We start from the raw sequence: 14,590 nt of genomic DNA, 5'->3' as shown, positions 1-14,590 counted from the left end.
CGAGATCACGCACCGTCACTTCATGAGCATCCACTGCGCGCTGAAGTGGTTCAACAGAGTTCTTTAACTCCTGCCTAACCGACGAAATTTCAGACCGCAGACTTGTGGAAAGGTCGTCAATCTTCCCGAATATGTCGGTCCTCAGAGAGTCCATCATGGACTGGAGCAGCGTAGCATCGAGGGTGTTCGCGGCGCTAGAGCCCGCTGACGGCGGGGAAGCAGGCTCTGCAAGGTGCGCGGTTTTGCGGCCTCCTCTCACGGCGTCTTTTGTGCGGAGATTTGACATCGTGGTTGGTCAGGAATCAGAATATTTCAGCCAGAAAGTATTCTAAGTTCGTTATAAGTATCCAGAACTACAAAATATGCAAAATTGTACAATTAAAAGTGTATTTAGGTCACATTCTCTCGGAGCTGTAAGGGGACACGTCTACTCTCCTCGGTGCTCCATAGCGCCCCCGTGACAGGGACACTTAAGACTACTCCAGGCTGAAATATTTACCAAAGATAATATAAGAAAACCTTTATTTGTCCCACAATAGGGAAATTGCAGTTTGCAACAACATTCAGAATAAGAGATATGATTAAGAGTGTTCGTTTGGGAGTCTGACAGCAAGCAGGAAGGAAAGACCTTCTTTATCTTTTCTTCACACATCAAGGTGGAGTCTGTCACTGACGCTGCTCCTCAGGTTTTTACAATTGTTTTGTTTCTAACAGTTTATTACGCCAAGAGTTACAATGCATTAAAAGTTGGTGACATCTCTGTAGACCATTGGTTCAAAAGTAAGTCCAGCTAAAAAACAACGAACAAGCATATCCTCCAATTGTCTTTGTAGCTGTGATGTGTGACTGGAAGTAACGTCTCTGTTTTATGAAGGTAACTAATAACAGGAAAGAAAATTGGGAAAACTGGAAGTGGGGCATGTGGACGCATGTGGGGCTAACAATTGTAGCCCCAGTTGTTGGGTAATGTTTCCTCACTCTCACCTGTGATGGAGATCATTGTGCTCGTAGGAGTGTTTGGCATCAAGTCTGTTGGCGGAATTTCACTGTTGATAAACTCCACTTGTTTACCGCCTGAGTAAGGAAACAGCCAGAATACATGCTCACACACAGAAAACCACCTCGTCTGTTTTGGGGTTTTTTGTTGATTGAAGCTTTTCAAATAGTAAACTTACCTATACATACCTTTTTTAGCAGGGTTTAGTCTTAGACTCCTTGTAGTTTTTCCCAACACACCTTGAGACTGGAAAAGCCCCAAAAAATACAGATTTCTGTGTTTTAACAAGGACCACATTATGAAAAAAATACTTTTTATGTGCTGGTGAGTGTTGCGGTGAATGGGCTGCATTTATTCACAGGTGTTAACCACTCAAAGCACTTTATACTGCAAGTCACACCCACTGATTAAGAATACCCTCTGTTTCTATTGAGATCTACAAAAATTATATATATTTTTGTTTTACTCAATGTACCACCAGGGGCCTGTACTACGAAGCAAGTTCAACATATCCAGGATATCTTTTCCTTATCCAGATTCACTAAGCGGGACAATTGCAATCACGCTAAGCGGTCACACGACGGCGGTTATCAACTCGGTATATCAACCCAGGTTTCTCCAATCTGGATATGAGCGCGTGCACATAAAAGGGGCGGTGTTTTCAGCGCATGACCAATCGCAAGCATGGAGAAGTCCGCTGTCAGAGCCGCTTATTTCAGTAGCGAAGAGCAAACAATAATTTTACGGAAATATGATGAGTATAGGCATATAATACAGGCAAAAAGCAACACAGTTGCAGCTGCAAAATGCAGGAAAGACAGCTGGCAAAAGATCGCTGACTGTATAAATGCGTAAATTCATAGGGATATAAACATATATTTGAATATTCTGGGAATCTTAATCTTAAACTGTAAACCATGATCAGCAATATTAAAATAATAAAAGGCTTGCAATATTTCAGTTGATTTGTAATGAATCCAGAATGTATGACATTTTTTTTGTTTTTGTGTTTGCATTACAGAAAATCACAATATTCTAATTTTCTGAGACAGTCTGTATATATTGGTTCTATAACTATTGTTGTTGACCGATAACTTGTGCTGATGCTGTACCAAAGAATTGGTTTTTTTTATTTATTTTATTTAATTTTTTATTTTTTCAGGAGGGGGGTATTTAGTATTTTAAAGTGACTTCTCAGAATGTTCGAGGGACGAAATTGAAAATCCCTTTTTTGCTATCCCCTTACAAATGCATCTTCTTTTTCATTTCTTCTTGATTTATTTATTTAATTGGTATTAGTTTTGGATTGACTGTACATCGGATTTTGGGTGATGATTTGTTTTATTTATTCATTGATTGATTTATTTTTTATTTTCTCCTCCACCTCTTTTTTCTTTTTTTCCTTTTTTTTTTGGATCATTCATACAGGTACTCATCAGGGAAAGCAAAGGGGTTTTGGTGGTCCCTGAATACGCGTTCTCTTCGGAGGGATCCTCTCACGATCCGCATGTCATTTTCCAAGAGAGCTGATTGGTCAGTGGGCGGTGCTTTTACACCCGGCGATCTGTATCTCGAACATAACCTGCTCCGGAGCAGGTTAGCGGTTCAGCATAAGTTACCATGGCGATGTGCCCCGCTAAGAAGTGAACCACCGTCGTAGTCCTGAAAACCCAGGGTTAAACCTGAAGTTACCTCGCTAACCCCAAATCCCGCTTCGTAGTACAGGCCCCTGGTTTCCTTTGACCAACCTGAGTTAGTGCGACACACAACCACAGGTGATGAAATTTGTGACCAAGCCTTATAACAGAATAACATGGTTTTAGAGTTTGACTATAATTTGGGTTTACACTGTAGTACAAAGATGTAGCACCAATCTCATAGGGTGTGCAACAAAAAAAAGAGGTGGACGAGGTGGATTTGTGAGTTTCATTCCAACCAGCTGCTTTTCACTGGGGTGTTAAGACATAGTTGTGAAGGTTGCTGTTTTTTGTCATCCTCATGTTATATTTACGACCAAAGCCTGTCACATGCTAAGCATGCTAATCTGAGACATATACAGTATATGAATCTTAATCAAATGTATTTTAAGTTTATAGCCAGAACATGTAATGACAAAATCTTACCGCCACATGCAGTATCTTTCGGATTCCATCAGTCAAGGATGAGTCTTTCACATTTGCTTTAATCTCAATAGGTACTTCTCCTTCCTTCATGGGAATAATGATAAATGGTACAGATTGTGTAGTTTGGGGACCAACTTTGACCTCTTGACCAAACCACTTTTTCTTATGCGCTGCACTGCACACACTGGCGTCCTCTTTGATTTCCACACGAACCTTTGAATGAGTGTGAGATAATGACATCTCACAAGTACACAAGAATACAAGTAGAGACACGTCTGCATATTGAGAAACTGTCCCATTTTTAAAATGAAACTGGATGTTGACAAACCCAAAATCATGACACAATAACACTGAAGGGAAATCGGAATAGATTTGTAGATTTCTCCTTCTAGAAAAATGTCATGGGATGATTCTGGAGAAATGTTGGTCCATAAAGGCTAGTGCACGCCTAAGATGGGCAGTGATCTCTGATCCATCAGGGACTGCCATTCAACAGTAGCTAATATGAGCACATGGACAAGGTATTATTGTTAGAAGAGTGGGGAAGCACTATAAAACAAGCTATAACCTTACAGAAATGGTTATGTATGATCTAAAGAACAAGCAAAATATTGACTAACTGATCCACTTCACCAGGATATAAAACAGTTATGCTGGAATGTCATTGCCTAGATAAATGCACTCAAATGGTATCAAATAGCATTTTTGCCAACCCACCCAGTTTTTCTGGGAGAGTCCCAAATTTCAGTGCCCCTCCCGAAAATCACCCGGGGCCACCATTCTCACGAAATTCTCTCGATTTCCACCCGGACAACAATATTGCTAAACCATCCTTCACTGGGTGCCGTTTCCAGCCGGACAATAATAACGGTTACGCCTCGAGGTCAATCGCGGGAAACAGAACAGAAGAAGAAGCAGGAGACGAGACATGGCGACGAAGAGTAAGAAGAGGAAATATGCGTGCACATTCCAAAATGAATGGAAAAAACTATTTGAGTTCATCAAGGACAGCATATGCCCTTTTTCTTTTTATTTATTGAACCATCTTTTGCACAGGTACTGTGGACAGCTATTTATTTTGTTACCTTATGTTACTACTGTGGACTGTTATTTTGTCTAATAAATAAACATTGTAAAATTCAAGTACCAGTCATTATACCACGGTAGTCGACAAACTCCAGAAGAAAGCAATAGGGATAGATGGTCCCAAGCAACACCAACATCAAGAAGAATGAACATGAGAAGTTGGAGAAATACCAAAGGTTGAAGAAAGAGATTGAAAAGATGCGACGATTAAAGTAACAGTGGTAGTTGGGGGATTTGGAGCTGTGATCGCCAAGTGCGTGCGTGCGTGCGTGCGTGTGTCCATGGGCAGGATTGCTAGGACTTACGGTGATAGAGTCAGGGATGTTGTTGTGAAGAATTGTCTTGATTTCCAACTGTTCTCCGAGGACAGCAGAGTATGGCAGCTTGAGATCAATGAAAAATTGTTTCCTTACGATCACCTCTAGGGGATCAGCTACACAAATTCCTTAAAGAAAAATTAGACATTAGATAAAATAATAGTAATATTATACATAACAAATACATTCAAAAAGACTGGTGAGTTGGAAAATTGCCATTATCTTTTATGAACCAAATACTTTATGATGAAATCAGGGAATGTTATTCTCCATTTTATTCTCAGAGCATAGTGAAAAGATCAGCTGCTGAGTATTAATCGGTCACATAAACCTAAGTAGTCTCGTTCTGATCTGGTTAATTCTTAATTCTTCTTTTTAGACCAAATAATACTGTATTGTCTCACTGTTGCTGTATATACTTAATATATATGCATCCGACTAATTATGCAAACCAAAGATAAGACTAGTGGTTCAAAGGCTGAGTTAGCCGGCTAAAGGAAAGCGCATTTGACCCCAATTTAAGAAAAAAAAACCAAACGACCAAAGAAAATTGCGCAAAGAAACAATCCTCACCATGAGTTCTGGACAGGCTGATGCCAGTGAGCTGCCAGGTCGTCAGTGAGGTTGGTAAAACACTGTTATAGAAATAATTAGTTGTATCACTGAAAAAAAAAAGAAAAGACAATTTCAGAAGCAAATTCAATATTTTGAATTAAAAAAATATATGACAAAAGAATCCATTACAGTAACTCCCCTGCTGTCTGCCATGATCCTTACCAGTTAGGATTTTGTTTAGGACAGGGGTGGAGTTTGACATTGGACCAAAGCCACATTTTTGGGGATGCGAGGCGAACATTAATTTCCTCACGGTCCATATAGGCATCATCTTCTACATCTGTAGATGACGTCCAGATCTGATCAGTTTTCAAGTAAAAGGACAAATTTTAAAAAATCAGTCAAATACAATTACAAATCATATCAAGCCACCTCCCACGTCCTGTGCCCATCTTTTGCTGCGAGCCAGTAAATCTGTTCCTTCTTTTCCATGAGCTTGCCATCTCTCCATCTCTTCGCAGCAGCGCAAAAAGGCTTCAGTGCAGACTGGACCGTCCACAATGTACTCGCTGCGCCTTTCACACGTGTATGAAACCGGGATAGTTCTCATGCCATCCAAACAACACTCCCTTTGTTCTTTGTCTTTATAATGACTAACTGAAAATAGAAAAGGTTGAAAGGAGAGACAACATTACTTAAAGCTAGGGTCTACGATTTTACATATTGTAAATTTTTATCAAAATCATTTATAAGGTTTTTATGGCCCAATAGTGTTACCTATGAAATATGATTAGCAAAAAGAACCAAAATAAAATATTTCTTCTATCTGCTGTAATCCTGCAAAGAAGTCAACCAATAGGCGCCATTCGGCCCGAACGGCGCCTATTGGTCAATCTGCTTGAATGTCAGTGATTGGACAGTCCTCACCCTACTCCCCGCCTCCCAAAGTACGGTAACACGAAGGACATTTTGAGAGAGAGTAGAGAGAGAGTGAGAGTGAGAGAGAGCGAGAGTGAGAGAGAGCGGTGCTTCGGCAAAGGTGCCGCTTGTTTTTGGTCCTGCTGGCTCCCGTACCAGAGGGGGTGTTTCGGACGCAGGAGCTTCATGTGAGGCAGAGCACAGGGGGGAGGGAGTTTGTGTGGGGAGAAGGTGTCTTTTAAAAAAAAAAAACTCTAGATCGTAGACCCTAGCTTTAACTCTGAATATGTCATTGCAAAAACTGGACCATATCATTTGTCAAAGAAAGTTTCATTTTTATTTCTAGTAACATTAAAATGCAATACATTTTTTTCAACTGTTGACAAAAGAAAAAAATAAAGTGCACAAATGATGCATTTTTGAAGGACTCATTCCGCCTTGGGACTCTCTGATCACTACGTGGTTCATCTTATTCCGACCTACAGGCAGAAGTGGAATTACAAGCCTACTTTGACTGCACTGATTGGAGTGTTTTTTAGGCTGCTGCCTCAGACCTGCATGATCTGCCTGACACAGTGACATCATACATCAGTTTTTGTGAGGACAGGTGTGTGCCCACCAAGACCTTCCACACATACAACAACAAAAAACCCTGGTTCTCTGGTAAACTTAGGCAGCTTCGACAGGCTAAAGAAGAGGCTTACAGAAGCGGGGACAGAGTCTTGTATAACCAGGCCAGGAACACACTGACGACGGAGATGAAAGCAGCCGAAAGGAGCTATTCTGAAAAGATCAAAAACAGCTTTTGAGCCAACGACCCAGCATCAGTGTGGAGAGGCCTGCAGAACATCACGAACTACAGGAGCCCATCCCCCAACATTGCAGTGAACCATCAACTGGCTGACGAGCTGAATGTGTTCTACTGCAGATTCGACACATTCACACCTCTCCCCCCCCTCAGTCATTACAGACTCACCTGGCCATTCTGCCACCTTTTCCCTCTGACCCCCCACCAGCACTCAAGGTCTATGAAGAGGATGTCTGTCAGCTTTTCCTCAGACAGAAGACCAGGAAGGCAACCGGCCCAGACGGTGTGTCACCATCCTGCCTGAAGGTCTGTGCTGACCACCTCACCCTCCATCTTCAACAGATCCCTGGAGCTGTGTGATGTCCCGTCATGCTTCAAACTCTCCACAATCATTCAGGTCCCCAAGAAACCTATCACTGGTCTGAAAGACTACAGGCCCGTGCCCCTCACATCTGTAGTCATGAAGACCTTCGAGACACTGGTGTTGAACCACCTGAAAGACATCACAGGCCCTCTGCTGGACCCGCTGCAGTTTGCCTACCGGGCAAACAGGTCAGTGGATGATGGATGATAGTGGACTGCACTACATCCTGCAACACCTCGACTATGCAGGGACGTATGCCAGGATCCTGTTTGTGGACTTCAGCTCGGCGGTCAATACCATCATCCCGGCCATCCTCCACTCAAAACTCACCCAGCTCACTGTGCCTTCCTCCACCCATCAGTAGGGCTGCAACTAACGACTATTTTAATAGTCGACTAGTCACCGATTATTGAAACGATTAGTCGACTAATCGGATAATTAGTAATTTTTTCTTAAATTTAGTATGTCGCTTTAATTATGTGGCAAATGATAATAAACACAAGAAAGATGGTACTTCAATGAAAAATACAGGACTGTCTCAGAAAATTTGAATATTGTGATAAAGTCCTTTATTTTCTGTAATGCAAAAATGTCATACATTCTGAATTCATTACAAATCAACTGAAATATTGCAAGCCTTTTATTATTTTAATATTGCTGATCATGGCTTACAGCTTAAGAAAAATAAAATATCCTATCTCAAAAAATTTGAATATTCTGGGAATCTTAATCTGTAAGCCATAATCAGCAATATTAAAATAATAAAAGGCTTGCAATATTTCATTTGATTTGTAATGAATCCTGAATGTATGACATTTTTATTGTTTTAATTGCATTACAGAAAATAAAGAACCTTGTCACAATATTCTAATTTTCTGAGACAGTCCTGTAGATATTTTATTCAACTTTGCCGCTGTTCATACAAAAAGTTAATAAAATGTCCTATTTAAAACCAAAGACAAGTATAGACATAAATCCCTAAATAAATAAACCTCTGTCCATTATTTTTCAATTGTTTAAGGACAGGCAAATGTGTTATATAAAAAATAAAATAAAACGTCTCATATTTTTTCTCTATCAAGTGGGTGAAATTGGTTCTGGATGGCAGGACGTTCTCTGGGTTGAATTGGTGTATCATTTGTTGAAACTCGTCACCCAGACCCGACGTGCTTTCTCTTCAAATGCTCGTGCATTACCAACGTGCTCCCGTGATAAGCAAGGTCTGCTTTGCAAACCTTGCAAGTCATCTTTTTATTTACCGTATCCAGGCTAAAAGGCTCCAAAACTTTAGAAGTTTTGTTACGCGCAGCTGCTCTACTACAGGACGGGACGCCGTCATTATTGTTTACCCGCTACCGCTCGGCAGAGACGCTAGCGCGCATGCGCGACTCTCGGCAGAGATTGTATTGAAGTGAGACGCCTCACTCCATTGGAAAAACATGTCTGGCGACAATTGTCGACAATGTAATTCATTGTCGACAATTTTGATTATCGATTTTTGTCGACAACGTCGACGAATCGTTGCAGCCCTACCCATCAGTGGAGTTGTAATTTTCGGACTGACAGGAAGCAGCAGGTGAGACTGGGGAACATCACTTCAGCACTGGAGCCCCCATGGGGGTGTGCTCTCCCCACTGCTCTTCTCCATTTACACCAAAGACTGCACCTCACGAAACCCGTCTGTTAAACTACAGAAGTTTGCAGACGACAGTCATCGACCTCATCCGGGACGGTGATGAGTCTGACGGTAGGTTGAACGGCTGGTCTGCTGGTGTGATCAGAACAATCTGGAGCTGAACATGCTCAAAACTGTGGAAATGACAATGGACTTCAGGAGGAGCCCCCCCACTCTGCCACCCATCATGACAGCGCTGTGGCTGCTATAGAAACCTTCAAGTTTCTGGGCTCTACAATCTCCCAGGATCTGAAGTGGGAGTGGGAAGTGGGGGACCAATACAGTCGCCATCCTCAATCCTCTGGGGCCATGACTCTTACCCAAACTGGTTTTGATGTCCACTGGAGCGGTGCCTCGCTTCCTCCTTTTAAGGGCACAACACTTTAAATCTGAAAATACAAAAACAGGCCACCAGTTAAGCACAACCGTTACAGAATTTTAGCCCCATTAATATGCCCTGATAATCTGAACACAAGGGCCCCTGACAGAGAAGAAAAGATCATAACTAAGCTGGACAGGTTGAGCCCCCCTGGCTTTTGGCCCGCTGAATATGTTATTAACAGACAGATCTTAAAGCAACAGTAAATTAATTTGATACAAATGTGTGGTCTTAGAGTTAATTAAAGCCAAACATTAAAGGTTTTGAATAGAAGAATATTGTTTTTATCAACTTGCAGCCCAGTCTTGCCACATCCAATATGGCGGCGACGTCAGTAGGCGATGCAATGTGCTGATTGGCTCTCCAGAAACGCTTTGAAACCCGTGCCAAAGATCGCTGATTGGCTCTTAGTTTTGGCACGTCAAAACACTGCCATAACTCGTAGTTGGAAAAAAAGTTTGTAGCTTTTGTAAAAAAGTTTGTAGCTTTTGTAAAAAAGTACAAATATTTTTTCAAGTGCAAATATTTTTTTCACACGCACAAAATATTTCTACAAGTACAAATATTTTTTGCACGTACAAATATTTTTTTCACACGCACAAAATATTTCTACAAGTACAAATATTTTTTGCAAGTACACATTTTTGTACTGTACTTGTACTTTGTACTTTTGTACTATTTTTTGCAGTACAAAGTTTATTTACAGATACAAAATACTTATGGCATTAATTTGAGCCCATAGTAGATGCCTAAAATGGCAACATGTGTAGTAGTATATTTGTGTAACTGTTCTTGGGACCATGAAATTACATTTTAAGAGTTTTGGGTCAGCAGAATTGTTTGTATATAGGTTAATACTCATTTTTAAATGAATATATGTTTTGGTAAAAGTCTTTATTTAAAAAAAAAATAAAAACAATAATATACACTCAGATTTAAATAGTAGCAAACAGTAAAAAGACAAATGTGGCTCATATTAACATATATACTATTAAAAAAGCTAAAGGTGCAGCAGTATGAGGTAGATTAGGTAGGTTATTTAAAGGTGCTTTGTTACAATATATGATTCTGGTATTAGGGCCCGAGCACTGACAGTGCGAAGGCCCTATTGTATCTGTAGCAATCTCTTTTTTTTTCCTTCTTCCGACGAAATGAGACGAAATTTGGTGCCCCAAAAGTCACCAAATTTTGCACGCAAGCCAGGCCTGGCGAAAAATATGATATTTAATGGTTTGCATTAATGGGTGTGGCCTAACGGCTCAACAGCGCCCCCTAGAAAACTTTGTGCCTCAAGCCTCACAATACAGTTTGATGTACATGCACGAAAATCGGTACACACCTGTATCATGTCGCAACTTAAAGAAAAGTCTCTTGGCGCCATGGCTGAAACCGAACCGTAACGTGCACCCAGGTGTGTTGTACATCAAAATGTGCGTCTCGATCCTGCGATAACCTGCCTTACTTTTCTCAGTCAAAAGCGTTACTCTGGCGACGATAGACGCCAAAAAGCGCGCCCCCCCCTTCATCTGATTGGTCCATACAGATAAAACTTCGTGCCTCAAGCGTCACCATACGGTTTGACGTACATGCACGAAAATCGGTACAAGCCTGTATCATGTTGCAACTTAAAGAAAAGCCATGGCCAAAACCGAACAGGAAGTCGGCCATTTTGAATTAATCGTGTAATTTTGCCGCAATTCATGCCATTTCTTTGGCCGCTTCTTCGCCCGAACCGTAACGTGCACCCAGACACATCAAAATGTGCGTCTCGATTCTTTTCTCAGTCAAAAGCGTTACCGTGGCGACGATAGACGCCAAAAAGCGCGCCCCCCCTTCATCTGATTGGTCTATACTGTATTTGATAGTTCCTACTTTCTGCCATAACTTTTTAATGGTTTCACATAAAGACTCGTGGGTGGTGTCATCTGACTCCGTATTGAGTAGCCTACTTGACCTTCATTGGCATGAATTAGCCCCGCCCCTCCTTCTGATTGGTCGATATGTGATGAGTGCGAGGCCCCGTTCATCGCTGCTTGCAGCTTTAATTTTACTAATTTTCACAATCTGCATGTTCTCCAGTACAAAAAGGTGACACGATTCTGAAAAAGTTGATTTGCATATTTCTAAATCATAACAAGACAGCCAAAACAAACAGGTAATATAAGAGTGTTCTCTTGTTAGACAAAGCACATTCAGATGTAAGCCTGACTCTTATTTGAGAAATGTAGCTCCACCTGCTCTGCTGGGTGTCCCAAACGTCTTGGACTGGAACAGCAGCCCTGCATCGTAGAACACATTCATGCCATCCTTCCCTCCACCTGGTGAGCAGCCTGTGTCATATTTTTCCACTATGTCCCATATCTGAGCAGAATGAAAGTCAAATTTGGAGATATAAATCACAACAGTCAAAAATGGAGATTTACAAAAATACCTTCCAGCGATTTTCTTCACAAAGTTCAAAACTGGTCAAGGAAAAAGTAGATTGAGGTAACTTCCCATGTCAGTGGCATCTGTGATCCACTCATACACATTAACAGAAAATATACCCTTTGATTGAGTTGATACAGTGAGGTGTGCTGGATCTCCAAAGGCAAGTGTGTGGCAAAGCTCTGTGCCCCCAGTGTACACATTAGTTGTAGAGTTTCTTGAAGGGGCTGGCGCTGCTTTAAAAGAAAAGTCACAATCCTTCCACCAAAAGTCTTAAAGGGGGAGCAGCAAGAGGATAATATTGACATCAGAGGGCATTTGTTTGATAATGGTTCATCGGATCAGATATGAGCATTTCTGTCTGCAGTCTAAATGGACAGATTTGATTCAGCCTGTTAATGTGACTCAGGTGTCATTGAAAATGTGAGTCATACTTCATTCAAATGGGATGGAAACATTTCCTTTCCACCAGGAGGCCGAGGCCCTGTACAGGCGTTTGGTAAATGCATTGAGGAGATTAATGACTGGATGTGCCACAACTTTCTCCAGCTAAACAAAAACAAAACAGAGGTAATCGCCTTTGAAACCGGAGAGGAACGATTACAGGTCACCACAGAGCTTCAATCTATATACCTAAAATCCACCATCCGGGCCAGAAATCTGGGTGAAACATAACTTTGGAAAAACACATTAAGGCAAGAACAAAGTCAGCTTAAGAATATATCAAGCTTAAAAGTTCTGATGTCTCAGCAAGACCTGGAAATCTAGTCCATGCATTCATCTTTAGTAGCTTGATTATTGTAACAGCATCTTTACAGGTCTGAGACCAAAAAGGTGGACCACATCAGTCCAGCTCTGAGGTCCTAACACAGGCTGCCTGTCCCTCAGAGGATGGGCTTTAAAGTTCTGACCTTGGTCTATAGAGCTCTGAATGGTCTGGGACCAAAATACATCAGTGACCCCCTGACCCAGTATGAACCTTCCAGACCCCTCAGGATCCGTTTTTTTTTTGTTTTTTTTTTAATCAGATCCCAGTCAGAACCAGACAAGGATAAGCTGCATTCAGCTTCTATGCTCCACATGTCTGGAACAAACTCCCAGAAAGCTTCAGGTCAGCTGAAACACTCAGGGTGCTTTCACACCTGGCCCGTTTGTTTTGTTCCGATTCAGGGGCTAAATCGATACAGTTGTTGCGTTTCTCGTTTGTGAGGTTTGTGTTCACAAGGCAACCGTCTGTTGCGGTTCAAAGCTGTTAACAAATGCCATGCGTGAGCCAGCTGTTTTCTGATTGGTCAGAAATGAACGCGGAAGGAGTTTCCTCTTCCGCACCCGCACGGGATAAACAACAAGCCGCTTTCACAGAGAGGGCGCAAAGCGCAGACCGCCGCCGCTGGCTTTCCCATTCATTTATGTGCTACTGGCGCAAGAGCGGACCGCTCTGCGGTCGAAAGGCCGCCTGTCACGGCGTTTGCTCTGCGCAAACCCTGCCCGAATTGAACATTTTTTAATTTCACCGTGCCGTGCTGTGATGACATCTCAGCATGGAGAGAAGGGGGTGGAAGCTCTGCGCCGACTCTTCTCCTTGCGCCGCGGTCGCACATACACATGAATGGAGTTGAGTTGTGTCGGTTGCTGTGTCGATTATGTTCTCACTCCAAATAAAAAAAACAAACCGGGACCACCTCTCCTAGGTGATCTCGGCTCGCTTGTTTTGTGCCGCATCCGAGCGCGATTGCTGTGTTCATATATACCAAACGATCCGATCTTTAGGGGGAAACGCTCCCTGTTCCGGAACAAGTGCTCCAAACGGGACAGGTGTGAAAGCACCATCAGTGTATTTAAGTCCAGGTTGAAGACACACCTGTTGTCATTTGCATTTGAATAAGGTTCCAAACCTGCACTGATACTTTTAAGGTTAGTTTCAAAATTTGATCATATTTTAAATACTGTTTTTAACTATTTTTCTTTTTGTTTACATTTTCTACTATGTGATGATGTTTTAATGTCTCAGTAAATCGCTTTGAATCACCTTGTTGTTGAATTGTGCTACACAAGTATTCTGTTTCTGCAAGTAGCATCTGATGCCCTAATGGTGCGATAAAAAGGATTAAAAGCACACTTGGCCAATTAGTGAAAGTGTTAATCAGTGCATCCTTCCACAGCCCATTAGAGCTGTTTCTTGATTTACAATTGTAAAAACTGAACAAATTTGGCCATTTTACAGGAATATGAAACCCCCCTAATTTACAACACGATCAACCTAAAACAAAAGTTTAATGGTTAAATTGCCTTTTTCCGTGTCAGAAGATTGGTGGCAGAGCGTTTGTCCACTGCAAGAAATCCAACTGTGGCGTCTGGGTCTCCTTTTATCTTCAGACTAAACATCCTTTGAGGTTCATAAAATGACATGGATCTTGATTGCAGCAGCTTCAGCTAAAGAGCGGAAGAAGAATGTATTATATCTGAATGATTGGATGTAACCTCAGCTATCTGAGGGTGTTTGTCCACATCAACTGTTAAGTGTTTCTCACCGAGCCGAAGCAGGACTCTTTTACATCAACCCAAACAGACTCGGAGACCACTTCATCTGAATCTAGATGGTAGTAGGCAATAATGCGGAATGACGGTAACATGTCTTTGGTGATGGGAACGACCGAGGAAATCACACTGTTACGACTCTGGTATCGGCCATGTTGCACCAGCTGACCTCTGCTCAAGATCTGTGCAAACATGAATCATTATTAGTAAAGTAAACAAGAGCAGCTTATATAAACAGCCATGAACAGATGGAAAACATATCTCACCAGGTATGTGATGTCCCGTTGCTCATGTTCCTGCGTGTTTAAGAAGATGCTTACTGTTATGTTGTCTCCTAATGCCACCTCAGCTGTATCCACACCTGCAATCATAACATTTCACTGTTAGCTCAACACGCTTAATA

The 14,590-nt window shown here is 41.7% G+C and overlaps 1 protein-coding gene across 7 annotated transcripts in view; it reads right to left on the bottom strand.

Moving 5' to 3' along the window:
* LOC133443756 (complement C3-like) overlaps positions 1-14,590 on the bottom strand; it is a 68,916-nt gene that overhangs the window by 31,615 nt on the left and 22,711 nt on the right. For 6 of the 7 annotated variants that reach the window (XR_009782688.1, XR_009782689.1, XM_061720990.1 and 3 more), the window contains 12 exons: positions 14,454-14,548; positions 14,181-14,369; positions 13,939-14,082; positions 11,457-11,583; positions 9,164-9,232; positions 5,511-5,735; positions 5,301-5,418; positions 5,097-5,185; positions 4,512-4,651; positions 3,121-3,333; positions 1,186-1,243; positions 985-1,074 (listed from right to left, as the gene is read on the bottom strand). Coding sequence is in view for 5 of the 7 variants with exons in the window: in XM_061720990.1 (XP_061576974.1) it covers positions 985-1,074; positions 1,186-1,243; positions 3,121-3,333; positions 4,512-4,651; positions 5,097-5,185; positions 5,301-5,418; positions 5,511-5,735; positions 9,164-9,232; positions 11,457-11,583; positions 13,939-14,082; positions 14,181-14,369; positions 14,454-14,548 (1,557 nt within the window). In the remaining 2 variants the exon portion in view is untranslated. The remainder of the gene's footprint in view (positions 1-984; positions 1,075-1,185; positions 1,244-3,120; positions 3,334-4,511; positions 4,652-5,096; positions 5,186-5,300; positions 5,419-5,510; positions 5,736-9,163; positions 9,233-11,456; positions 11,584-13,938; positions 14,083-14,180; positions 14,370-14,453; positions 14,549-14,590) is intronic. The other variant, XM_061720966.1, reaches the window with a different exon arrangement.

This window comes from Cololabis saira, chromosome 1 (assembly GCF_033807715.1).
Source record: "Cololabis saira isolate AMF1-May2022 chromosome 1, fColSai1.1, whole genome shotgun sequence".
In the NCBI taxonomy this organism is placed as follows: Eukaryota; Metazoa; Chordata; class Actinopteri; order Beloniformes; family Belonidae; genus Cololabis; species Cololabis saira.
This window is presented reverse-complemented; position numbering and strand designations above follow the sequence as displayed.